Here is a 26,264-nt window from a genome sequence, read left to right on the forward strand (position 1 = left end):
ACAGTCTGGGTCGTGGGAAAGAGCCAGGGCCTGAGCTTTCAGCTGCTGTGTAGAGGGTGCCACTCCAGGGGTGCGGGACGAGGACAGAAAAGGGGTGAGGCAGGGAGGGAGAAGGAAGGGTTTGGCGGTGTGTGACCTAGCTGGCTGGCTGGGAGACCCGCTGGGCTGCTGGGCCCCATAGGCATCTCTGGCGGAGCTGTGGGAACCAGCTCCTCTAATGGGTTAAAGTCACCCCATGGAGCTGGCACCCCTAGGCTTCTGAGGTGTGTGTCGGGCCTCAGGGCAGCTGTGGGTCCCTCTGGGTTGGGCATTGGTGTGAAGCCTGGGGACAGGTCCAGGTGGCCGGTTCAGGAGGCACACAGAGCTGAGATGGGAACAATGTGCCTACAAGGGAGAGCCCTGAATGAGACGAGGATGCCATCCTCCTTACATCCGGCCACTTGTCAAACACCCACCGGGTGCCAGCCATTGTGGACACTGCACTCTGGTCAAGTGGGGGAGGCAAGTGACCGAAACAAACCCCAACAGTCCCGGTTGCAGGCCAGCTGGAAGAGCTGTGCATGCGCGGTCTCGAGAGGTCACCCAGGTCTCCGCACACGGTGGCGACGTTTTGCATTTCACAAGCGAACACAGGAGGCCATGTCCCCACAGCTGGCCCCCAGCGTGGTTAGCACGGCATACAGGACAGAAAGGGGATCTCGGCGAGGCCTACTCTGCACTTCTGTGAGTGAGTGTTCAGTGGACACCTGGTTATTTGTTTGTTGTGAATTGTCTGTTCTGGTCTTTGCCCGTTTACTATAGGATTTTTCTTCCCTTTCTCCCCACTTTTACAAGTTGTTGTACGTTGGAGTTATTAACCCCTCATCTGGGATATAAATTGCATGTGGTTTGTCGGTTTGTCACTTGACTTGAGACTTTGCGCTGCTGCTCCTGCCACGTGGAAACTCTTTTTCCTCCGTCTCTGCAGTCGCGCTCATTGCTCTTCTACTGTCACTGGATTTTGAATCAAAGACCAAAAGCTTTTTTCCACACCCAGGCTGTAAAGGAATTCCTCTAGAATTCTAGTTGTCTTCTAGCCCTTGTATGCCGGAGCCATGCCCCGTGTTTGCAAGGACAGATGTGTGCCATAACGCCACTTCCAGGCAGCAGAGTGAGGGACCCCCAGTATCCACCAGAAGGGGGGACCGATGGCCCCGCCACACCAGCCCCAGTGCACAGGTGGTGTCCATTATATGTTCCCATCTCCAGCTAACGCACATCTGACCATTAGGACAGGACCTCAGCATCACAGGCCTTGGGCTTTGGGAGATGTCGAGTTCCAGAGACTTCTGGGTGGAGGAAGGACGCTTGAGGACAGACCAGGCTCGGGAAGGTGCCCACCTGCTCGGCCAGAGGTGTCTGAGACCAGCCGGTCTAAGAGCTGGCCTGGCGCGAGGCCTAACTGGCGGGCCAGTTACCAGAACCCAGAAAACAGTGCTGTCGCAGGGAGGGCACTGACCAGACCCCCAAGGTGGGCCCTGCAGTGAGCGGCGGGGGCAGAGGGCAAGCTTGTGCCCGTGGGTGAGCGCCCAGGGCAGGCACAGGAGAGGCTGGGCCAGGGGGCAGGTGGGAGCTGCAGTGCAGCATGTGTCCCTCAAACCCTCTGCCAGGGGCCCCACCTGGCCCCGGTTTACTGTGCTGAGTTCTTGAGGTCAAGTTCACATGGCACACATGTAACCATCTTCAGTGCACGCTCAGCGGCACTTAGTGCTTTCACGATGTTGTGCACCCGCCACTCATGTCACCCCAGGAAGACAGGCCACACCCAAGAAGCGGTCACTCTGTCACCACTGGCGGTGACAGCTGCCTCCAGGCGGCTCCCTGCCTGCAGGGCACAGGCCAGTGGCCCTGCTTGGCACCCACAGTGCCATCCCCCCACTGGTCACTGGAAGTTCCCAGGTGGAGCCTACATTAGGTCTTCACTCGAGTGCAAAAGTACTGGACTGTGTGCCAAGACCAAGAGCACGGCACGGGGGTGTTTTATCCTTCAGCGCGTGGCAAGGCCGTAGGCTGCACACAGCTCGTTCTCAGTTCTCTTCCTGCCACTTTCAAGGCTCTGCATGCCCGTCAGGCCCTTCCACACTCACTACCTCATGCCCTGCACGGCCCGATCCTGGCACAAAGCGCCCCAGGCTGCAGGGGCCAGGGGGTGCAGGAACATCAGACCAATGTTAACCCTCAGAAGGACATTTTCTACCTTGACCCTGAGCCACACACAAATCTCACCAGTCGTCACTCTTACAACGCAGTCTTTTTAATTCCATTTCCAACCAACCAACCCACCACGGGACTGGCTTCAAGGGTGGGCAGGCATCCTCTGTTGAAACCAAAAGAATTCTTAAACCAGCCATGCCCCCTTGCCTGGTTTTGAGCACCTGCGGCTCGGTGGTGAGCTCCAGAGAGCCCTCCAGGCAATGGCACTCAGGGCAGACACACACTAGTTTGCAGGAGCACCTCTGTTACCTGCAATGTCACCGCATCTGGGAGTCTCTCCGAGAGCTTCAATATGTGAGTGGGCCTGAGCGCAGTGAATGGTCTAGGATCGGGTTTACTCAGATCCATTTACGGGCTGGTGGTGGGGAACCAGGGCCCGGATGCAGGACAGAGTCAAGGCAACAGTGTGCCGGCCTGTAGTTGGGACAGACTCCTGGAATCCTGGGTCTACCACCCACTGCCTGTGACCTTGGGCAACCTGGCTGGGCTCTGCTCCTCAGGGGGAAGGGGCTCCAGCCGGCTCTGGCCTGGGCATGGCCATGAAACAAGTTTATAAACACGTCTGGACTTTATATTATGATTATTGTTTCAGGTGAAGAAAAAAAATCCAAAACAAAGGAGGAAATTTGCAAAGACTTAAAAATATATGTATTTAGAGATACTATAAGCCCCCTTTGAAAACAATTTAGTTAAGACCATTGATTGGGAGGAAAATCAACATCATGAAAGTCAGGAACATAGATGAAAGACAGGTGCGTGATGTCCCCTCCACTGCAGGTAGCACAGCGTAGAGACGACGTTAATGTATGATTCCAGAAGCGTGAGTGCAGGGGACAGAGAACCACGGGGACGACGGGCTGGTTCAAAAGAGCAACTAGAAATACGCCAGCGCGTCGTCCTTGGTCTTGTCGGCCTGATAGTCGTGCAAAGCCAGGGGCTTGTTCTCGTGCGGCAGACTTTCAAACACTCGAATGTGTACGAAGTTGTCATTATCTACTTGAACCTGCAAAGAGCATCGAGTGAGGGGGCAGGTGCGTCGTGGGACCTGTCTGGCAGGGTGTAGGGTCCTGGTGCGTGGACGCCACGTCCCTCCAGCATGAGCAACCAGGCTAATGACATTCCCGTGTCCTTCCTTCCAGTGTGGCAGATGCCCGTGACTCCTGCCATCACCCTCGGAACCCCGTATCTGCTCCATCAGAGCCCTCAGTTGCCCCAAAGGCTTGGTCCTTCCTCCATGGAGGACAGCACATGTGCACACTCACTTTGGAGGGCCACAAACCCCCTGGAGCTGGGGGCTGCCACAGGACCCTCCCTTTGAGCACCCATCTTGGCACCCATAAGCCCCCACTACCCACGTCTGCATGAACACCCACAGGGCAGACCCTCCTACGTGGCTGAGACCCCACCTTGATGAAGTAGTTCGTCCCCGCGACCAGCTGGCTCTTGTACTCCACAGCCTTAAAAAGGGGGTACTTCTTATTTGCCTTCTCCTCCAGCTGGGACTTCACCTGGGGGAGGGGACAGAGGGAAAAACTCAATGGCTTTTTTCCTGCACAGTAACTGACATACGAGCTCCTAGCTCACTGTAAATGTTACCAGCGATTCTAACGTCCACCTTTCAGACGTTTTCTATACCACGACTATTCTTTGTGACCAAGGAAGCCTGTTAAACTGTTTGCTCTCAGGATAAAGTACAGCAAACAAATTCTTAACTCTACCAGGTTCCAAAGCTACGATTTCAGTATACCACTTGCCCTCTTTTCTAGGCATGGGAAGTTTTTACATTTTCCTCATTATGACACTATGTGCAAGGGTGCTCCCTGCTTTTCTCTTTACTTAACCTGCAAACGGTTCATTTGAAAGACTGTGTGTAGTTTTTAAATGCCTCTTTTAAAATTAAAATCTAGGGTGGTGAACACACAATGGGATTTATAGATGATGTATTACAGAATTGTACACCTGAAATCCATGTAACTTTACTAACAATTGTCACCCCAATAAACTTTAAAAAGAATTAAAATCTAAAACATTTAAAAATGTTAAACTATGTTTAAGTTTAGATTTAGTCTTCCTTCTTGTGTATGTGCCTTCATTCTCTTAACTTTCCTACTGGGCCCTGAGACCTAAGGTCTGCAACACATCGGGCAGCAGATACAGTGCTTTGCAGGTCAGAAGCGCTTTCCTGCATTTTCATTTTTTATTTATTTCATTTTTAATTTTTCTTATTAGTTTCAGGTGTACAAAACAATGTAATAGTCAGACGTTTACACCCCCCACAAAGTGATAACCCCCTCCTCCCACCTACTACGTAGCTGTTACTCCACTGACTCTATTCCCTATGCTGCATTTTTAGGCGATGCCCTTTGCACAGAGGACGCCAGGCCTTTTCACAGAGGCTGGTCCCGACCGCGTGTCCAACAGTAACCGCACTTGTGGTTCATTCCTGTTTTCCAGGGTCTTGGCCTCTGAGAAACTGAGCATCTTTGTGGAGGACAAGGACGTTTGCCTTTTTCTTTTTCTTAATTTAAAATCTAGTCTCATTCCAAGGCCTCAGGGTAACTGGTGGGCACTGGGGCCACTGACAGTGGGAGTGACAGAACCTGACACAACCGGTCCAAGAGGGTTACCAGCTTTAGTTAAAGCCCTGTAGGAAGCAGGCTGGATTACTCACAAGTGAGTCACCGGCCACTGAACAAAGGCTGTGTGGCCTCTGGCATCTTCGGGAAGGGGCCCTTCCTGGGATAAGAATGGAGAGGAGCATGGAGTCTAAGCAGCCAAGGACTGGAGGCAGGGTCAGGAGGGGAGAGGGCAGGCTGGGTCCTGCCGCTCCTCTGCCATCCTCACCCCCACGCCCTGGCCCTGCCATCTCTGCAGGCTTACCTGTGTCTGAATACTCACCTGCAGCGCCATGCTTAGCCTGCAGAGACCTGACCCTGCAGACAACGAACAATGCCTACGGGGTGAGTGACACCTACAGACCCACCCAGGGCGATGGGAAGGCATCGCCTCCCTCTTTGCCTTTTTCAGGAGTGGAGGCAGGAAAGCCCTGGCCGTTTGCAAGGCTTTGTGAGAAACCCAGACGCAGATGGTGGGATCAGGCATGTGGCAGCCTCGAGGGCCCGGCCACTGCCTGCAGGTGGCTGTGCACTGATGCTGCTGACCAGGGGCAAGGTGGGCTGGGCGAGCGCCCAGGGGAGCGCAGAAGGCCCAGGTCAGTTAGGAAGCTGTCAATGACCGGCCCTCAGGAGACCAGAGCGGGGCAGAGGGCCAGGGAAGGCCAAGGATAGGACCAGTGGGCACTCCTGAGGCTGGGATTACAGAACGGGCATGAGTGACATCCTCCTGGCCGGGGCTCAGTCTCTCACCTCTGTTCTCCTCACCTGCAACCTAGAGTGCTTACAGAGCAGTCAGGGCAAACAGCCACAAGACAGTGTCCCTGTCACCAGCAAATATCCAGCTTCAATAACTGCCCCCTAGTAGCTATGACAACTGCCCTGCTCCATATCAATCTCAAGTCAAACTAACGATTGACGCCAAACTCACGAAGGTGCCTGAGACAGCCACTCTCTCTCCTGAATGAGGGAAATGAACGTTCAAAGTTCGCGTGACAAGTGAGGAGTTTCTTAGGCCTGAAAACCAGGAACAGGAATGACAGCGGGCTCTGTGAGTGGCTGTGGGGATGGCCCCAGACACCACCCTGCAGGCTGACTCACCACGTACTCCTTGCAAATTCCTCATTTTCAAAGTCTCCTGGGACTGATTCACCACCCTCTACTGTGGTCAGGTGGTCAGACCGCCTGAGCAAGGACACAGGGCTGGCTGCGCGCCTCCGGGTCCAGAAGCAGCAGCAGGGAGGAGAGTAACGGGGAAAGGTTTACTTTTCCTCTTCTCACGCAGAACCCCAGCTTCCACGTGGCCTGAACCCCCACCTGTGAAGGGTGGCCTTTGCTGACCCGTGGAGAAAGGCAGTGCTGGCTGGACCATTCCACCTTCCCCGGAACCTTCTGTGCAGGAACCTAGGTGGTGCCCACTTGGCAGACCAGGAGACCCAGGCGGGAGCCAAGTGCTGACCAGGGTCTGAACCAAGCGCGGCCTCGGCACGGCAGCCCGCTTTCTGTTATTTTCTGTTTCACGGCGTTTCCTTGGGGACCATGTCAGACGGACACAGAGCACCAGAGCGGAGTGGGGGTTAGGACCCTGCACGCGCCCCCCCCAGGTCCGGCGGCTGTTGGCGCCTACCCCACCTGCCCCATCACCTCCCTGGTCTCGGTTTCCCCAGATGGACCTGAGGGCGAGCACACCGAGCCCTGCCCATCTCAGCGCCTCGCGCGCGGAGCCCCTGCCCCGCCCGCGGCCGCGTGGGGAACGCACAGGCTGCGTCCCGAGCGCAGCGCCCACGCGCACTGCCCACGCGCACTGCAGCGCGGCTGCCCGGCGGGCGCCGTCCCTCTGCGGAAGGGCCGGGGCGGCCCCGGGCTCAGGAGGCCCCGGCAGGGCCTACCTTGTCCGCGACGGCCTGGATCTCGGCCGTGGCGGGCTTGGTGCTGGAGCAACCTCCGCACATCATCTTGGCGGCGCTGTGTCGGGGCAGCGGAAGCGGAGCAGCGGGCACAGGGCGGCGGACTGCGATTGCGGCTCCCGAGCGCGGCTGCCCTCCGCCTTTACTAGTCCGGGTCACGTGACGGAAGGGCGGGAGGGGGCGGGACCCGCGCCTGGGGGCGTGGGGACGGGGCTGGGGCGGGGCCGGGCGGGCGCAGCGCGCTACCTGAGACCCCTGCGAGGGGCACCTCTGGGGACCTAGGACGTGTGTTGTAGCGCGTGTCGCCCCCCAGCCGGGGTTTGGTGTTGTTTTCCTGGTCCGGGAGTCAGGAGCTGGGGAAGCGAGGGGTCGGCGTGAGCCCTGGAGGATGGGGGGCGTCTCTCGTCTCTGCATCGGGTGAGGGCGGTGGGGGGGGGGGTCAGGAGTCCGAGCTCCTGGGGGTGTGCATGGGCTGAAGGGGCTTAGAACAGGCCACCCCAGAATGTGCCACTTTAGCATGTGGACGATTCTGAGCTGAAAATAGTCAAGACCCAGAAATTCTGGAAAAACTTTCACCTCTCCCTTAATTGTCTAAAAGCATGTAGATAGGGGGCCTGGTCCAGAAAGAGCAAATTATCAGAGATAACTTGCTTATCTGAAAAAGACCCCTGCTGGCAGGGCAGACATCTGGTTACCAAACACCTGCTCTCCCCATCTTCCTGTGAGCTACCTTCCTCCCCCAGGAAGCAGCAGACCCCCATCCAGGCCCTTAACGATGGACTGCTACAGCCCTCAGCCTTTGGGTCTCATTTTTATGAGGCTTCATATGTATGAAATTAAATTTGTTTTTCTTCTGTTAATCTGGCCTATGTCAATTTAATTACTAGACCATCCAAAGAAACTAAAAGGGAAGAAAGGAAAACCTTTTCCTCCCCTACAGGGCATTGCAGGGGCATTGGCGGCAGGCCCTACGTGGGAGGGCATGGCCCTGCATGTGGTAGAGGCCTCCTTGGGCACAGGGGTGGGTGTGGCCCTGAAGGGTAAATCAGGGGTCACTGCTTGGGGCAGGGGTGGGCCTGGGCCCTGCAGAAGACAGCAGGAGTCACCGCGGGTGGAAGTGGGCCTGGGCCCTGGAGGAGCCCTTCCATGGCCCTGGCTCTGCGCATGGCAGGATGTGGGGTGGGACGTGGGGGGACAACCTGGAGACAAGTGGCACGCTGGACCTAAGAGCGACAGAGGGCAGAGGGGAGAGAAGCCTATGCCCAGCAGACACCAGGAGGTGCTGGGGACAGAGACAGGAGGCTGCCAGCATGTCCTGGAGTCCAGGATCAGGCCCTGCCTGGCCTCACTCCCAAGCACATTCGACCACCTTGTACCCCTCATCTGTAAGGTCCAGCCCAGCACCACCCCCTTGTGCTGGCCACTCTGGATGTCACCAGCATGTGACCCAGGGACACAATGAAGGATTGACTAGGTGGATAGTCACAAAGGAGTCCAGTGATGAGATGACTCACACTGGGGTGGGGATGGCACTCCCACTGCAGCCTTCCGGCCAGGGCTGCACCTCACTGGATGCTGGGCCTTTCCGATCACTGGGTGCTGACTGCAGGAGCACACCCAGCCGTGGCCGTCCCCTGGAGGCCCAGTACAGAGCCCCACTGGGAGGGGCCCATGAGCAGGTGTGTGGGAGGCAAGCCTTTCAGGTACCTGTCAACGCAGAGCCTGTTCTGTAACTTCAGGGAAGGGTCAGAGGCCAGGTGTGGTTGAGCCCTGGGAGAAGGAGAAGGAAAGATCCCTACAGTTCATTCATAATTGAGTGAGCCTGACAAGCTCAGTGACTGAAAGTAACCTCACAGGTGATCTGATCATAAATACCTCTCAGGGCAGGTCATGGTGGGTAGTCACGTCCAAGACTCCTAGCTTCCTTAGTAAAACATCGCTCTTTATCGTAAGCAAGTTCTGTGAGTTGTTCTTAGGCATCTAGGAAAACTCACCTTTGAAAAGTTAGAATAATTTTCTTATCCACATCCCTCGGAGGCATAACCACCTTGGCACAGGTGGATGACCCGACACCCCTCACTGTTGTCTTGTTGCCCACATGCCATCTCTATTTACTGTAAATGTTACGTATTAACTATCCCGTACCCACCCATGTAAAAGAAGCCTGTGTTTCTCCACTTTGCTCCCTGGTAGTTGACATCTCACCTTTGGGTTGTCACAGCTCCTTGCTGGGGAGATGAGTGCAGCCGGTGTGACTCTACCTGGAGCGGATTCTGGACGCTTATTCCTGGTCTGCCCTGCGCTCACTCCACATGCCTTTTCCCTGTGCTGATTTTGCTTTGTATCCTTTTGCCATAACAAATCATAGCCCTGTGTCCTCCTAGCAAATGAACAAACTTGGTCTTGACGTTCCCTGACATGTGGCCCTTCACAGAAAAAGTCTGCTGAGCCCATTTTGCATAAATATAAACACCACATTATCACACCTAATATAATCACACTATAAAATAACATCTAGTCTATATATGTAAGCTTTCTCAATTGCCCCCCAAAGGACTTATAGCTTCTTCATTGAACCAGGATCCACTCCAGATTCGTGTATTGCATTCCCCTCCTTCACATATGCATTCATTCATTCCTTCGGCGATGGCATTCACTTTGTGAAGCGATCAGGACAGCTGTCTTGTGGACTGTCCCCGCCCCAAGGTGGTGATTGTCTTCTAGTGCACCGGTCCCAGTCTCCCTCTGTGTCCTGAGAGCGGGGTGCAGACCTAAAGGCTGGATGAGGGCCAGGCTAGACTGCCCACAGGTGATGCGGTGCGCGGGCGGGGGAAAGTGGAGGTACGCTGCCGGCGGTGGCAGGCCGCCCGGGCTACATGTGCAAAGCTCCTCCCGGATCACCTTTTTCCAGCCCTGGTGCCGCTTTCTGATGACCTTCGCCTACATCAAAGATTCATTGGGGGCTGCACAGGATTTTCTGCCATTCTACCATTCCTTCCGCCTGTGCTCGCTGGCATTCTGTGCTAAACAAGAGCCTTTTCTCGTCATCCAGACTGAACTGCAGCCCCCCTAAAAGGCAGGCACAAGCTTAATAACCTCCCTTTAATAACTGTCCAGCGCTGTCATTGCGGGGACTGGCCACTACGCGGCGGAGGCGTGCGGGCCTGGCGAGGCGGACGCATGCGCATTACGCCAGGCAGCGTGCCCGGGAGAGACCGGCGCGGTCGTGTGACGTCACACGGCGCGCCCAAGCGAAGCGGCGGGTGTGTGGCTACAGGGGTCTCAGCGGCGGTCGCCATGGTTCCACGCGTGCAGCTGCCCCCTGAGATCCAGCTGGCGCAGCGCCTGGCGGGGAACGAGCAGGTGACCCGGGACCGCGCGGTGAGGAAGCTCCGGAAGTACATCGTCGCCAGGACTCAGCGGGCCGCAGGTAGGCGCTCGGGCCTGGGAGGGACACGGGGGACTGCCCTGGGAGGGACACGGGGGACTGCCCTGGGAGGGACACGGGGGACTGCCCTGGGAGGGACACGGGGGACTGCCCTGGGAGGGACACGGGGGACTGACCTGGGAGGGGCACGGGGGACTGACCTGGGAGGGGCACGGGGGACTGCCCTGGGAGGGGCACGGGGGACTGCCCTGGGAGGGACACGGGGGACTGCCCTGGGAGGGGCACGCGGGCCGGGGAGCGGTGGCCGTCCCGGCTGGGTGGCCTCCGAACAGCGCGGAGCCTGCACGTGGAGCCCTCGGGGCGCTGCTTCCCACTGCGCCGCCCGTGGCGTTTGTCGCTGTGTGACCCCCCTCGTGTAATTACTAGGTTGTCGTCGGAGTTTCAGTGTAGCGTCCGCTCCGCGAGGCAGGGCAAACGCTTCTTGTTCGGTGGCCTCTGTGTGTGTTCAGCGGCCCGCGCGGAGCGGTTCCCCCAGCAGCGCTTCTCGTCACCCGGGCGCTGAGGGCAGGGCTGTGGCCCCGTCCCGTCCCTGCGGGCTCAGAAGCGGCCGCGAGGCCGTCCGTCTGCGGGTTAAGAAGCTCTGCGGGTGACGAGCGCCCTTCCGCCGCGGGCTGAGGACCACCGCTGGGGGCGTGGTGCCACACACGGGGTTAGGGGCTCAGTGAATGTCTCCAGTGGTTTCCTTTGTCTTCCTCCTTGACTGGCACGACAAGCTAAGTTTTTACAATGACGTATAATATAGAAAAGTGCGCCAACCCCAGGTATGGCACTGGGTGAATTATCACCAAGGTCACCTGTGCAGCCGTCATCCAGCTCAGGAAATGGCCACTCACTCAATTTTGAACCTCCAGAAACGGAGTACAGCGCCGGATACTTGGGGATTCTCAGTGTTTATTGAATGAACGAAATGTCAGTCACCTGGGGACGTCCCTACAGCCACAGGCCCAGTGGGCTCCGAGTTAGGCTGGCTTCAGAGGGGAGGGCCATGTACCTTTACAGTGATAGCACTTTGGTCTTCTTCAGGCGGTCACATTTCCTGGCTCTAAAAAGTTGGGGTCACTTAGTCTGAGTGTTGCTGTTTTTTGGTGCAGGTGGTTTCACTCATGACGAGCTGCTGAAGGTGTGGAAAGGACTGTTTTATTGTATGTGGATGCAGGACAAGCCACTCCTCCAGGTGAGTGTGGGAAGCAGCCGCAGAAACGGAGCCCCAGTGTTGGTAGGAGGACAGACAGGCGTGTGCTTGGGCCTGATTGTAATATAGCTGAAGATGCCGGGAGATGTTTTACAGCTTCAGTGCCTTTTTGGTTTCTTGGCCAGATACCAGGGCCTTTGGTTAGGGTAGGTCTTACACGTGCTGAGTTCAGCACCTTAGCTACACAGGTGACGGCCAGTAGTGCCGGTCATCCTGTGGGTGACACCTGGGTTATCTGTCTTGTGTTTCGGAGAGATTGCAAACTGAGCCCTGAAATGAGGGAAACCCAGGGAGAGGGTCCAAGGCTTCTGAGACACAGATTTCTCCTGAAGCCATTTTGTATTGTCTTCTTAAAAAATAGACTTTAGTTTTTAGAACAGTTTTAATTCATTACAAAATTGAGGGGAAGTACAGAGATTTGCCGTACACCCCCACCCCCACACAGGCACAGCCCCCTCTGTTGTCAGCGTCCCCACCAGGTGGGACGTTTGGTACAATCGGTGGACCTACCCTGACTCGTCATCAGGGCCCAGAGTCCACAGTTTCCATCAGGATGTGTGTTCTATGGGTTTGGACAAATGTCTAATGACATGGCTCCATCATTTCGGTATCTTACAGAGTAGTTTCACTCCCCTAACGTGCTGTCCTTTTTATTTATTTTTTCATTTTTTAAAAAATATTTATTGGGGTGACATTGGTTAGTAAAATCATAGGGGTTTCAAGTGTACAATTCTGTATTACATCATCTCTATATTTATTGTGTTGTGTGTTCACCCAGAGTCAGTTCTCCTTCCATCACCATACGTTTGACCCCTTTACCCTCTATCACCCCCCACCCCTTCCCCTCTGCTAAGCATTAAACTGTTGTCTGAGTCTATGAGTTTTTGCTTGTTTGTCTTGTTTATTGGCTGCTTTCAGTTTTATATCCCACACATGAGTCAAGTCATATGGTTCTCGACTTTTTTCCAACTTATTTCATTTAGCATGATAACCTCAGGATCCATCCATGTTGTCACAAACGGCAGTATTCCATCTTTTCTTATGGCTGAGTAATGTTCCATTGTGTATGTATACCACATCTTTTTTTATCCATTCATCTATCAAAGGACACTTTGGTTGTTTCCATGTCTTGGCCGCCGTGAATAATGCTGCAGTGAAGATAGCGGTACATATATCGTTATGGATAAATGTTGTCAGAGTTTGGGGTAGATCCCCAGGAGAGGGATTTCTGGGTCATATTTCTATTCTTAATTTTCCAAAGACCCTCCATGCTGTTGTCCGTAGCGGCTGCTCCCGTGCACAACCCCACCAGCGGAGCACGAGGGGGTTTCTCAGGGGGGGAATTGTTTACTCTTCCTTGTGCTCTCCTGGGTGGTGGGGGAGATATTTGAAAGGCAGATTCCTGTGCTGTCTTCCGTGCCTGCTAAACCAGAGTCCCTTGGGGGAGGCCGTGGGATTGTGTTTCGCAAGTGCACTAGTAATGCTTGGCCCGTGACAGTCAAGGAATGCAGGCAGTGAGGGACTCACAGGGGTCTGCTTGGCCCTCTCTGCTGGTCAGGTGGCTGCACGTCCCAAAGCTCCCGCTCTGTCCTGCGCTACCCCACCTATCCCACCCCTCCTTTGATTGTCAACCTCTTGCGTGTGGCTCAGCCTTGGTCGTGAGGGCAGTGACTGCCCTTGTTGGGAGCTCCTGTTGGCCTGGCTCTAGGGGAGCCCTTTCACAGCACAGGTGGAACTTGCAAACCTCGCACACTGGGCTGAACAAGCCAGTGGAAGCCGGTTCTTGTGACGAGTGGACAGTTGAGTGTGTTGGCCTTTCTGCTGTCGGTTGTTGTAAGACCACATTTCTTCAGGGACTCAGGGAGTGTTTTACTATTTCCTGCACAGGAGGAACTAGGAAGGACCATTTCCCAGCTCATCCATGCTTTTCAGACTGCCGAAGCCCGTGAGTATCCTCGCCATGGCGAAGTCCTTTTGTAAGGCCAGGTCATTGAGAGTCAGTCAGTGACCACATGCCGAAGGCTTGGCTTCTGAAGCCCCCGCTCTAGCCGGTGTCTGCTGGTGCGTGTGCATGGGACGCAGGTCAACTAAATATACTCAGCTCAGAAGTTTAAAGGGCTGTACCTTGTATTTAAAGTGAAACGGAAAGTTCACAGTGCTACCAAGCTGCTTGGCTGAATTTCACCTGACAGTTGTGAGGTTCCCCCGCATGTTTTTCTAACTGGTTTTTGTCCTGACCAGGATCAGTAGTTAACCCTGCTGCCTGTCCATTGGAGTCAGTTGGGAATCTGTAGAAATCTTGATGTCCAGTCTCTGGTCTTGTTAAATCCATCTCTGAGGGCGGGGCCTGGGCACCAGCATTTTGACATCCGTCCACTGCCCTGAGGGCAGCCCCGGCCCGGCAGCGTCACTGGCATGCACACTGGCAATACTTACGCTACGTGGGTAGATTTAGTTCAGATCGACTTGTGGGTAAGGGAATCAGTTAGGGGGTGTGCGGGTGGGCAAGGAACTGCTTTCTCACCTGGGAGCGTCTCTGCCCTGCAGTGATCAGTGGGGGAGATGTCACTGTCATGCAGGGTCTCTGGTCCCGCTCCCACTCTCGGCAGGTAGACACAGTATGGTGAGGCAAAAAGGAACCCCCACGGAGCCATAGGTAGGGGAGTCACACCACTATATTCTCGCTGGTGGCTGGGCTGGAGACACGGGAAGCAGCAACCACACGATCCTCAGTCTGCCGTCCGCTTCTCTGCCAACCCACCCACCCCTGGTGTAGCCACGGCAGTTCTGTTGGTGGCTGATGGCTGACCAGGAACAGCGGACGTGGGTCCGAGGTCAGGGTGTCCCGGGGTGGCTTCCTCCCGCGGCCTCTCCTGAGCATGTAGACAGCAGTGTCCTCCCCGGTCCTCGCATGGCCGTTCCTCTGTGTGGCTGTGTCCTGGTCTCTCCTCAGAAGGACGCCAGTCAGATGGGATTAGGACCCCCCACCGTGACCTCATTTTATTTTAGTAATCACGTGATTAAAGACCCTATGTGCAAATAAAGTTGCATTCCGAGGTAGGGGGTTAGGGCTTTCACATAGGAGTTGGGGGGGCACAGCTCAGCCATAGCACCCTGAATCTGGCATAGTCACTATCGGGAGGGTTTGCTGCTTGATTGTGTTAGTGCCTCTCTCGGGCCTACGCGAGGTCAGGCCTGGACGGCAGGCAGGGCCCTCAGCCCAGTCAAGGGGGTGCCAAGAGCCTGGGGAAGAAGGTGCCCGAGCAGCCGCTTCTCTTGCTGGTGGCTTTGCTCTTTGCGCCTCTTCTTCAGAGGATGGGGCTGCGTTCGGGGTTGGAGGTGAGCTCTGCTTTCCTTCCAGAGGTCCCGCCTCGCCCCATTTCTAAGCCATATTCGTGGTGCCGCCTCACGGCCGAGAACCCCAGAGTTGGGCTGCTACGGTGTCCTGACCGCATTTCCTGACACTGGCGCACCTCGCGTCCCCAAGCGGCCTCCATGTTCCTCCAGGACTCCTGGCCTTTTTCCTCCCCAGAGCACCTGTTCCTTCAGACCTTCTGGCAGACCATGAATCGCGAATGGACGGGCATTGACAGACTGCGCCTGGACAAGTTCTACATGGTGAGGAGGCTGCTTGTGCCCCGGCAGGCTCCCCGGGGGGCATCCTGGCGTGCTGCCCTGCGGAGTCGGGAGGGAGGGAGGGAGTGGGCTGGCCTCTGAGCCCCCCGCCCTGACGGGCAGAGGTGAGGGCCTCTGGGCAGTGCGGCCACCCTGTGACTGACCTGCGCGCGGTGGGCGTGAGGAGAGCCGAGGCCTAGGTCAGGGGCGTGCCTGGGCCTGCGGTGTTTGTCCAGGCTGAGGGCTGGCGATGGGCAAAGAAACAGTCCTGAGACACCGCACAGACTCTCGGTTCAGGGGACGGTCACAGTCGCCCTCCTGGGAGACTCAGTGGTGAAGCCATCGCTTCCCAGCTGTGGAAGCTGAGCCGGTGAGCGTGTGCCCGAGACAGAGGCCCACGGGCTGCCCGCCCCTGAAGACGGCTGCCTCTAGGCGACAGCAGTCACGTGATGGTCGTGAACATCAAAACAGCAGAGTCCCTGTTTTGTCCTCTCCGTGCGGCATGTCTGTGAATTTGGCTTAGACTTGCCCTCAGACGCAGGAAGAACTGGCTTGTACACTCGGTATCTTGCTGCCAGCCCTCGTCCCCTCTCCCACAGGCTTGTTACTACAGTGTGTCTCCTCAGACCTAGGACGGTCCCAGATAAAGAGAGCAGGTGACCCAGTGGGCACGTGGAACGGGGTGAGGACAGGTCCCCTCAGGGCTGCAGTGACTTGTGATCTGCCACTCAGACCAGCCACCTGCTCAGCTGTGGCCAGCGTTATGTGGCACTGCATGTCAGCTGGCGGGCCAGGCAGGGAGCTGAGGGTGGAAGGAAGATGGACGCCAGGCACGTGGGACCTTGAGTGGCGCCAGGGCCTAGGCTTTGCAGGTCCCAGAGTACAGGTGATAAGCCACAGGGCTTCCTACGGGCGTCAGCACGCTGTGCCCTGAGTGCAGGCCCTGGACCCTTCGGTAGCATGGATTCTGGGGCGTTTTGAGGCCCGTTTCCCATGTCCCTATGGGAGCATGTCGAGCAGCACAGCCCCCCACAAAGGCCCACCCTCTTGGCGGCACTGCAGGCACCGGTGATGGGAAACAGCCTCCGGTGTCCTGGGGATGGGCGTCCTGGCCGCCACGTCTGCTCTGTACTGCCCGCTGTTGCCTTTGCCCACCACTGGACCCCTCTGCGGGCATGACACCGGGCTGCAAATGCTGTGAGCCCTTGTAAAGAAGTGGGGCACTATGGGCAGGTATTGGGGTTTGGTTTAACGGTGAGGCTTGAGGGAGACTTTACCCCTGGATTGCAGGAAGCCAACCTTCCGCTCTCTGCTGGGGGACAAGTTCCTGGGGGAGCTCGGAGTGGTCTCGCAGTTTCCAGACCTGGCTATTTGGGGGGCTCTGCTTCCTGTGGGAGACGCTTGCCTCATCCCGTTCTCCCTCCTGAAATGCGGACCAGTCTGGCTCAGCTGCTGTTGACGGTGCTGCTATTGCCACCTGTGTCCTCTGTGAGGCTGACTTCCGGGTGCGCTTGGGGAGTCGGGGCTTCTGAGCCCCCGTGCAGCAGCGCGTCCTCCGGGCCAGGTCCCGAGGGCTTGGTGTCCTGTCCACCTTTCATCCTCTGGGAACCTGCGTGCGTTTGGGCCACATGTGACCACGGGCAGAGGGGATGCCTGGGTCGCCTGGGCTGTGCCCCCACTAACAGTCTCCTTTTGTGCCACAGCTCATGCGGATGGTCCTGAACGAGTCCTTGACGGCCCTGAAAACACGGGGATGGGAAGAAAGGTCTGTGTCACAGCGTGTCCTGCGTCTGCTCACGGGCGGGTCCGGAGTCGTGTCCCTGGGGATTGGGTTCACATGTTTCTCTCTTAACTGTTTGTCATAAAGCGATGTCAGCCTTCCCACTAAAGGGTGCCGTGTTACTGTGTTTAGGTGTATTATCAGTGGTAGTTGCTCCCAGTTCTAGAAATACTTTATTCGCCCCAACTTCTCACTTTTGACTTGGGTGCTTGTAGTGGGGTAATCTGTCCCCCCAAATGGCCAGCAGCCTGTGTTTCTACTGTCACGGAGCAGCCCTAGGCTCTTAGCGCGTCCCGCTGCCCTTCCCCACCCCTCGTGGAGACCCCTGGGACCGAGCAGCGGCGGGAGGGCCGCTGCATCCAGGGGCATTTGGAATGTCCACATTTAAAAATTGTTTTAATTAATTTAAAATTTCCTTTGTAATTTTTTTCTAATTGTGAGTGATGTGAGCTCAGTATAAAGAACTCAGAAAACTTATAAGACATTAAAAAGCCATTTTAACCCCAACAAATAATTTTTAAATGTTTCATTGATGGTAAAAAAGTGGCATCAGATGAGACATGGTATTTGCCGGCTGCCTTTTGTTTCACTGACAGCGCCTGCAGACCTCCTGTGTCTGTTCTGCGCTTGCGTCACTTTGAGGGCAGCGAGGGGACAGGGGTTTAGAAACGTGCTTTTTGAATTGACTTGTTACTACAAAGTGTACATTAAAGGGGTTTATGTCAAGTATGTGGACACTAAAACTAGTCCCCGGATGTGAGGTCAGCTGCGGCCCAGGGCACGCTGGGACTTCTCATCATTTGGACAACAGAGTTAGGTTAGGTAGTTCTTGCTCCTGGCTCACTTCCCCCGTATGAAAATGATCAGTAGGAGTTGGCTTTGAGTTATCTGAACTTTTCTAAGTTTAGAATTCCTAGGGTGGCTTCACGTTAGGGCAGGAATGCCTCTGGTTTCGAGTGGTTTTCATCCTTCAATCCCCATGAGGACCTTGAGGTGGGCGTGGGGGCGTCTCACTCGTTTCAGGACCGTGGGCTGTGGGTTACCTGGTGGGCAGCTGGTGACTGAAGTGGAACTAAGTGTCAAGGGACGGCTTTGTTTCAGATAATTTGTGTTGGTTTGAAAGTAGTCTCACCCTCACTGTTACTAGTAATTCGGCACAGTGGTCGTTGCGGAGAAATCAGTAATCTCCCTTTGTGGGATGACCAGAGCTGCTGGTGTGATTACTCTTGTAGCCTTTCTCTGCGCTGATGCAGCCGGTGTAACTGCTTTGTTTTTGGTAAATGTCTGTCAGCCTTGTCACTACCCTCCGGGGGAGGGGGGCTCTGGCACCTGCACTGGCCTCAGGTCCTTTCTCCCAAGGGGCTCCTGTCTTTGCCTATCTGGTGGGTGCCCCAGTAGCCGTGCACATGTCGTTCAGGCAGCTTCTTAAAGACTGCACAGTGACTGCTCGGGGGTGGAGATGTGTCTTCAGATACCTAGGAGTTCATGCATCTAGACCCCTGCAGGTTGGTCCCTGACCTGGGAGCCCAGCCTCTGGGACCCTGGAAACCAGCATGCCATGTGGGAAGAGGTCTGTTGTGACCTTCACGGGCCGTGTATTCAGTACAGTGGGACCTGGGGGCCAGCCCGTCCCCGCTCTGTGGCCTCCGTCCTTTGTCTTGGAGTTTGTTCTGTCCTGCCTCCCTGAGCAGCACCCACGAGGACAGCAGGAAGGGACGTGAGACGCGGAGGCAGCCTCCTATCACACCAAGCCGTCCCCCACTTGTCTCGAGGATGGAGGGGAGGCCTGTGTGATGTTTACCCATCTCGTGTTTTGTAGCCGAGCCTCAGTCAGGCCGTGTGTTCAGGTGCTGGCTCGGTCGCCGAAGTCTGGAATTGTGTGGGTCCTTGCCGCTGGAACGACCGTGGGTGTGGAAGTGGGCGTGTCGGAGGCGGGGCACCTGCCTGCCATGGTGTTCCTGTTAGAGCCCGCCGCTTCCATAGGAGCAGTGCGTGGTGCTGTCGTGGCTGCTGCTGCACTTGCCCGCTTCTTTCCTTAGGCACGTGGAACAGCTGCTGGTACTGCTGATGACAGAGATCCTGCACCCCGACAGCCAGGCCCCCAACGGGGTGAAGAGCCACTTCATCGAAATCTTCCTGGAGGAGCTGGCCAAAGTGGGCGCAGACGAGGTGAGAGGCGGGTGGCCCAGTTTCTCCCCGGGCTCCGGGAACCTGGGCCTGACGCAGTTCCTGCTTCCCCGTAGCTGACCGCGGACCAGAACCTCAAGTTCATCGAGCCCTTCTGCAGAATCGCCGCCCAGACAAAGGAGTAAGTGGCCCGGGCACCCTCCGCTGGCCTCTTCTGCACTGAGCCCTCGGGGCACTGTGTCTGGGAGGCTGCCGCTCCCTTGTGTCCCCGTGACCCGACCCTAGGAGGGGCCGGCTGGGGGGGGGACACAGCCCTGGGCCTGTCTTGCCCCCAGCCCGCCTGACGGCCCGCCCCACGCCCGTTATCCCTTCAGCTCCCTGGTCTTGCACAACATCACGCGCAGCATCTTCGAAACGATTGTGGAGCAGGCCCCATTTGCCATCGAGGACCTAATGAATGAAATGGGGGCAGAGGACCTGTTGGAGGGTAACGAGCAGGAGCCGGATGAGCTGTCCGAGAAGCTGTGTGAGAAGCCAACTCGAGGTGAGGGTCGCTGGGCGTCCCACGTGACGTGCCTGCCACCTCTGTGGCACCTGCCGTGGACCGAGCCAGCAGCGTTCCTGCTGGGACCTCCTGCTTCTGCCCTCGCCCCCAGTCTGTCCTTGAAAAACAAGCATGTGTCACTCACTCCAGCTCTTGCTCCAGGGCCTTGGTCCTGACTCCGCCAGCTCCTCTCTGACCCACCTCTCCCGGCCCGGGCTGCCCGCTCAGCCCTCCCGCCTGTCTCTGCCGTCACTGGGGCCGCTGCTCTGACCACCCTGTTTGAAGTGCAGCCTCACTTCCTGGCACAGAGCAGTGACATAAATCACTTGTTCGTCATCCTGGGCCATCTTCCCCCCGGAGGTCGGCTCCATGCAACAGGGGACTTTTGACCACAGCTGCGTCCCCAGTGCTGAGAGCCACGGCTGGTGCAGCGGCCGAGAGTCTAGATAAGTGGGTGACTGAAGGAAGGAACAAACGAAGGGAATGTGCCTGGAGTGCATGTCCCACCGAAGGACTTAGGGGGCACGTCTGGTGGTGCTTTAGCAGCGATGGTATCTGGTCACCGTCTCGGTGCTGACGTGGGTCCTCGCGGGACTTCAGCTGCCCTTGGGTGTCCCATTCTGCTGGGTGGCCCGTGCAGTGCCTGGGGTACAGTGTCCTGTGGCGGTGGCAGCTTCAGAACTCCTGTTTGCCTCTGACTTTTTTTGTAGTAAATACACATAACAGAGTTTACTGTTTTAACTATTTGTAAGTGCACAGTTTGGTGGCAGTAGGTACATTCACGCTGTTGTGTAACCACCACCCAGCTCCAGAACTTTCCATCTCTGCAAAGTGAAACTTGTCATCCATCGAACACTAGCTGCCCAGTCCCTCTCCCAGCCCCCACCCTTGCTGTCCCTGCTCTGGGACGTCAGGTCAGTGGGTCAGGCGGAATTTGTCATCTGTGACTTGGTCTGCTCAGCGTACCGTCCTCCAGGCCTCTCGATGTCGTAGCAGGCGTCAGGGTTCTGTTCCTTTTCGAGGCTGAGTGTGCCCCACGGCACAGACCACATGCTGCTGGGCCGGCGACGGCCGCCTGGCTGGCTCCGCGCCTCAGCTCTCGTGAGTCACGTGGGTCACGCCGCTGCGAACACGGGCGCGGTGCATCTCAGCAAGAGCCTGCGTCGGGTGTTTCCGGAGTGCGCCCAGAAACGGGATTGCTGGGTCGGCGGCTAGCCCCCTGTACACCCCCCCATCAGAGCACGAGGCCTCTTTGTCTCCACGTCTTCGCCGCACTTGTTAGTGCTCATCGTGCTGACAGTGGCCGTGCTGACACGTGTGACGGTATCCCGCGCGTTTAGGTTGCTTTTCCCTAGTGACGAGCAACGAGGAGCATTTTCCACGGGCTTGTTGGCCATTTGTGCACCTCATTCGAGTCCTTGGTCCATTTTCCAGTCGGATTGTTGTGCTGTTGAGTTTCAGGGGTTCTCTGTGCATGCAGGACCCACAGCCCTTACCAGAGACGCGACTTGCAGGCAGCCTCCCCTCTGCTGTGAGCTGCGTTTCACTCTGCTGAGTCTCCTGAGAGACATTTTCAGTTTTCACGAAGTCCACTTTGTCTGTTTTCTCTCGCGTTTCCTGTGCCTTTGGCGTCACTTCCAAGAAAGCATCGCCAAGTCCAATGTCGTGAAGCTTTTGTCCTGTTTTCTCCGAGGAGTTTTATTGTTTTAGGTCCTAAGTTTAGGTTCTTGATCCATTTTGAGTTACGTTTTATATGTGCTGTTTGGGAAGGGTCCACATTCCTTCTTTGCCTGTGGGTGTCCCGTTGCCCAGCACTTTGTTGAGCCTGACCTTTCCCCACGGAGTGGCCTTGTGGAATGTCGCTCACCATTGATTCCGGGGTAATTTCTCCCTCCTCCAGCTCCTAACACCTGCGTTCCTGCTCCCAGCTGTCTTGTTAATCAGCCCCCCCGCCCCATTTTCTGCCATCCTGCGTCTCCTGTCCCTCCTTTCCCCTCCCACTCCCAGGCCCTGAGTCACCCACACAGGCAGACCCAGGAGTCCCCTGCCGGGCCGTGGGCCTGCCTACGGCCACTGTCCTCACTCCCCGCCACGCACGCCTGTAGGCAGTGACATCAGAGCCCCAGGTGATCTGAGCGTCGTCCCCAGGGTCCCTCAGTCCCGCTTTGGCTGCATGAGTTCTTCCTCCTTCTGGAACTTCTGATGCTGCGTTTGCTGCTTAAGATGCCCACTCGTAGTTCCCTCTCACTGCCACTCTATAAGGCCCACGTCCTCTGGGACGCCCCCCTTGTTTCCAGGCGTGTGTGTGAGGCCGTCTCGTGCTGTGGGCTCCCCCAGCCTCCACCTGTGCACGCTTCCAGGTGGAGGGCCCTGGCAGGAGGGCTGTTGGCTCTCAGGTGTGGTGTTGGAGGCCTGCCATGCCACGGGTCTGTTCTCTTGTTCTAGGCTCCTCCCGTGGGGCTGCAGTGGACCTGGGTGAGGAGCAGGCCAGAGGTGACGAGGACAGCGCTGGCCCTGTCCTCCAGGTGGGTGGCCTGGACTCCTGGGCTGCGCTCTCCGCCTCTGCCTTCTGGTGCGCTGCCAACTCGGGGGGCTGGCGGGTCTGGAGGGGAGGAGGTGCCATGAGCAGGGACGGCAGCCGTCTGGCTGAGACTTGGGGGAACCTTGTCTATGGAGCAGGTGGCCTTGAAAATCAGGGCTGGGGGCCAGGCGACTGGGCTCAGAGGCCTCGCCACTCATCTCCGCCCAGGTCTGCCCTGGCCGCCTCCTGAGGAGTGCACAGTACTTACCAATAGGTTTTAAATATTAATTACTTGTGCAATTAGTAGGATTTTAGGTATCGGTTAAATGAAATTGATCAAAATCAATTTTACTTGTTTTAACGTGGCTACCAGAGGGTTTAAAGTTGCAGGGCCTCGCCTTGTGGCCCCTCACGTGCCTGCTGGGCGGCGCTGCCCTGGAATGTGTCTGCTGCCTCGTGCTGTAGACAGTCCCCTCAGCTGAGGGGACATCGGGGGACATCAGGGCGTGTCCTGAGCTTCTCCACTGGGCTCACACCGTGCAGCCTGGCTGCTGACTGACGGCTCCCCCCGACATCTCTGTGCCACAGTTCGACTATGAGGCGGTTGCCAACAGGCTGTTTGAAGTGGCCGGTCAGCAGGACACCCCCTCCCTGAACAGGAAGCGGCTCTACAAGGTCATCCGAAAGTACGTTTCTCCGAAGGCCTGTCTTTCCTACTGCTCGTGGGTTCTCCCCTCCCTGTCTAAGGCAGGCAGGAGGGCAGCCGACAGCTTCGGGGCTCCGGTCGGGGGTCCCTGCCTAGGGTGGCGGGCATGGGAGGACAGAGCCACGTTCTGTGTGAGTGACCATCTCTCGCTCTTCCAGGTTGCAGGACCTTGCAGAAGGTGAGCCCAGGGCTGCGCACTGAGACCGCCCGAGTGGAAGGTTCCTGGGAGGGCGTGGGCTGCAGCACGCGTCGTCTGCAGAGGCTGCAGTGCCTGGGACACGGGTGGGCGAGGGTTCTGTGGCTCATGTTGGTTCAGCGCTGGGCCCAGGGCAGGTGGGACCCGAGAGTCTGCATTTCTAGTTAAAGTTCCCGGGCTGCTAAGGGTGCTGGACTGCAGACATCTCGGTGTGGGGCTGATGGAGCTGGGACGGCTTATTCTGAAAGACAGTTTTCTGGAAGGTCGATGAGTGCAGATGTAGCATTTCCCCTGACATTTCATCACAGTTTTTACGTGGGTGGCACAGTTGAAAGGTTTTACTGTGAGGGCCATTGTACCCACCACCTCGACTCTGCCATCAACGCTTGACTGTCCTTGTATGTCACCTCCCTACCCATCGGGCCTGGCTCCTCCATGAGACCGTACATGAAGTATTTCATGCTCATCATGAACTAAAGTCCAGTGTTTTTTAGGTGAAATTCTCACACAGTGAAATGCACAAACACTGCCTTCGGGTTTGACCAGTGCAGACCTGTGTCACTTGAACCCCATTACGATACGGGTCACTAGCGTTGTCTCACAAGGTGTTGTCCTTTCCCAGCATAAGCGTTTTTAGGAAGTGGACCGTCATAAATACTCCAGGAGCCGGCTCTTCCGTGTGTCGTGCTGACTGACTCGAGCCAGTTGAGCTGTGCCGGGTGTTAGACGGGGTCTCCTTGCACGAAGCTGGGGGCAGGGTAAGTGGGACACGCACACAGAACCAGGCCTGCCCTCAGCCCTGATCATCTGCCTCGGTCCTTAGGTCTCTTCCCTGAGGATGACATCCCAGAAAAAGCCGCTAGGAAGCTCCAAGAAGGGAGGCGGGGCAGGAAGACCACGAAGCGTTTGCCCAAATGCCGGCTGCAGAACAAGACAGGTGGGCCTGGTGGTGTGGAAGGGGGACACGCTGGGCTCCAGCCCTGCTCCCCGCCCCCAGCAGTGGGGCCTCCCGTCTGCAGCTGCGGACTGGGCAGCCGCTCTCTGACCCTTTTCTGTCCTTGACCTGTGTGTCTGGTGGGTTTTGACCCATCGTTCCTGCTCAGGGAGCTTCCAGGATTCGTTCCTCACGCTATGCTCTCCTTGCTCCCAGAGCCTTTCCTCCCTCCCTACTCTCCCCAGCTGGTCCACACAAGTGGTGAGAGTGTGACAGCCCTTGCTAAGGACTGCGCTGTGTTCCTTCACATCCTGGGCCCTGCACCCACCGCAGATCACCAGGACCCGGGCTGCCTGCTGCGGTGGGCATGGGCTGTGCCCACAGTGCTAAGCAGGGCAGGGCTGGGGGCTCGTAGCTGGAAGGGGGTGCAGAGGAGGGAGAGAGGGTGGCGGCACCGTCTTCTGGCGTGTGCTAAACAGGCCCCACGTCCTGGGGATCTGCCTGTTGAAGGGTCTGGAATCACCCCTGCTCCAGCCCAGGCCACCGCCATCCTCATCGCGTCACATCTGGGCCCCTGCGGCCAGCACAGGGCCAACTTGTGCACCAAGTTGAATCAGAGCTCCTGTCCCTGCCTCCCAGCTGGTCCCTTACCACCAGCGTCACGTCCAGCCCCCATGCGCCTGGGCCTAGGCCTGCCCACCCCATCCGTCACTCCTTCACTGCCACCATCCTTTGCCCTGACCCTGCCCTCGTGCTGCTCTCTCTCAGGCTGCCTTCTGGTGTCTGGAAGCAGCATATCCACGCTGGCCTGGGGCCGCCAGTGCTCCTGTCAGGTGCGTGCCTGGCCCCTTAGTCAGCTCTGAAGTGAAGTGACCTGGCCTCCACGGTGCCTCATTCATGTGCTCTTGCTGTTTCAGGGAGAGATGGACAGGAGGACCTGTGTGCAGACCTGAGCTCCGGGTCCCGGAGGACGAGGCAGGACGTGGCCACGGGCCCCACTGCGCCCCCGGAGCAGACCCAGGCCCGAGGCAGGAGAAGGGCTCGTAGGAGGCAGCGGCGACCTCGGGCGGGGGCCAGAGCAAAGGTGACTGGCTGCCAGGAGCCAGAGATGAAAAAGAAGCGAACACAGGAAAGCAAGAAGTGACGTCTGACGGGCCCAGCCCGGGCAGGGATGTGCCATCTCCGTGGCTCCTCCTGGTCTGCGCCCTGTGAATGAGAGGACAGGACAGGTGGGCCACATTCCCCACACCCGACATGGTCAGAAGGTCACCAGACCAGGGTGTCCTCGCGCAGGCTGCGGCCTCAGACTTGCAGCTCCCACGGACTGCCCTCCCCTGCCCTCCTTCCCTGGCGGCGCCCTGGCCACAGGTAGGTGGCCGGGAGTAAAACCTGCGTTCTTAGCAATGTTCTTAGCAACAGTGTCCTGACCCGTGTGCTTACACAGGTGCCGGTTTCCGAGCAGTGTTTATGTTTTGTACCCTTTTTTGTGCAAAAAGGTTGGCTATGTGTTTCTCAAACAAAATCTGCAAGGACATGGAGTGCTAGCAGGGGGTGTCTGGCCAGGCTCTGTTGCTCCCCACAATATAAACTGGTATTTGGAGTTGGCCATGCGTGGTGTTGGCCCCCATTACTTGGGGTTAAAGTGCCCGAGGCCAAAAGGGTGTCTTCTGGGACACGGAGGCAGAACTGGATCCGATGTTCAGTGGGCAGACCCGCCATGCCCCTCCCGCCTCCCCTCTACGCCCCTCCCGCCTTTACATTAAGTTGCAGCGCTGTGTTTGCCTGGCTGGGCGCTGAGGGGCACCCACTGGGGTGGCTGTGCTGTGAGGAGGACCCTGGCCCCAGAATCTCAATGAGAAGGGAAATTGGGCTGTGACAGCGCCGTGTGGGCGTCCGGTGGCTTCCAGGCAGTGCTGCAGCCATGGCTGAGGGCTCCACAGGTGACAATGGCGGCAGTCTCGGTTTAGCCCACATCCTGTGTTCCACGGGCACCCCGGCCAACGCTGCTGGGTGGAGGTATGTGGGTGAGCCCAGCGGGAGGCCCGACCTAGAGAGGACCCCCAGAGGCTTGATCTGAACCCCAGTCCCCAAAGCCCAGCTGCACAGCTCGCACACGGGGAGCCAGCACTCTGTGGATATTCTTTCGGTCCAGCTGGTGGTGGGTGGTGGCCTTGGGCAAGATAGGCTGGCTGGGCGCAGCGGCAGAGTCAGCTGGAGTTCACAGTTCTCTTTCCCCAAAGCCACTTACTTACAAGGACGTCCAGCCCCAGTTGCTGGTGGCCAGAGCTCAGCAGGGGTGCAGTGATCTGGCTGACTTTCAGAACCCCCCTTTCCCTGGCAGGGACCCCAGGAGGCAGGGCTCTGTTGGCGCCATTCTCTGTGTGTGTCGGGGGGCTTTGTCGTCTGTTGACATCCCTCGGTCATAAAGG

The 26,264-nt window shown here is 57.2% G+C and overlaps 2 protein-coding genes and 1 long non-coding RNA gene across 3 annotated transcripts; 1 reads left to right on the forward strand and 2 right to left on the reverse strand.

The window, feature by feature from the left end:
* Positions 1–2,874: 2,874 nt before the first annotated feature.
* Positions 2,875–6,934, reverse strand: CSTB (cystatin B). The gene is made up of 3 exons (XM_081028789.1): positions 6,755–6,934; positions 3,660–3,761; positions 2,875–3,256 (listed from the first exon to the last, which is right to left on the reverse strand). Exons 1-3 carry the CDS (start codon positions 6,818–6,820, stop codon positions 3,128–3,130), a joined length of 297 nt encoding a protein of 98 aa, XP_080884915.1. The 5' UTR covers positions 6,821–6,934; the 3' UTR covers positions 2,875–3,127.
* A 1,545-nt stretch (positions 6,935–8,479) lies between these two features.
* Positions 8,480–9,867, reverse strand: LOC308509465. The gene is made up of 3 exons (XR_013995189.1): positions 8,978–9,867; positions 8,648–8,766; positions 8,480–8,542 (listed from the first exon to the last, which is right to left on the reverse strand). It is a non-coding gene; the product is annotated as an uncharacterized lncRNA (long non-coding RNA).
* A 144-nt stretch (positions 9,868–10,011) lies between these two features.
* On the forward strand, positions 10,012–25,442 carry RRP1 (ribosomal RNA processing 1). Its single transcript, XM_081067350.1, has 13 exons — positions 10,012–10,202; positions 11,312–11,394; positions 13,300–13,357; positions 14,945–15,030; positions 16,731–16,792; positions 18,847–18,976; positions 19,051–19,115; positions 19,309–19,478; positions 21,924–22,003; positions 22,588–22,685; positions 22,864–22,883; positions 23,725–23,838; positions 24,753–25,442. Exons 1-13 carry the CDS (start codon positions 10,070–10,072, stop codon positions 24,977–24,979), a joined length of 1,326 nt encoding a protein of 441 aa, XP_080923476.1. The 5' UTR covers positions 10,012–10,069; the 3' UTR covers positions 24,980–25,442.
* Positions 25,443–26,264: the final 822 nt, after the last annotated feature.

This window comes from Rhinolophus hipposideros, assembly GCF_964194185.1.
Source record: "Rhinolophus hipposideros genome assembly, chromosome: 2".
NCBI lineage: Eukaryota > Metazoa > Chordata > Mammalia > Chiroptera > Rhinolophidae > Rhinolophus > Rhinolophus hipposideros.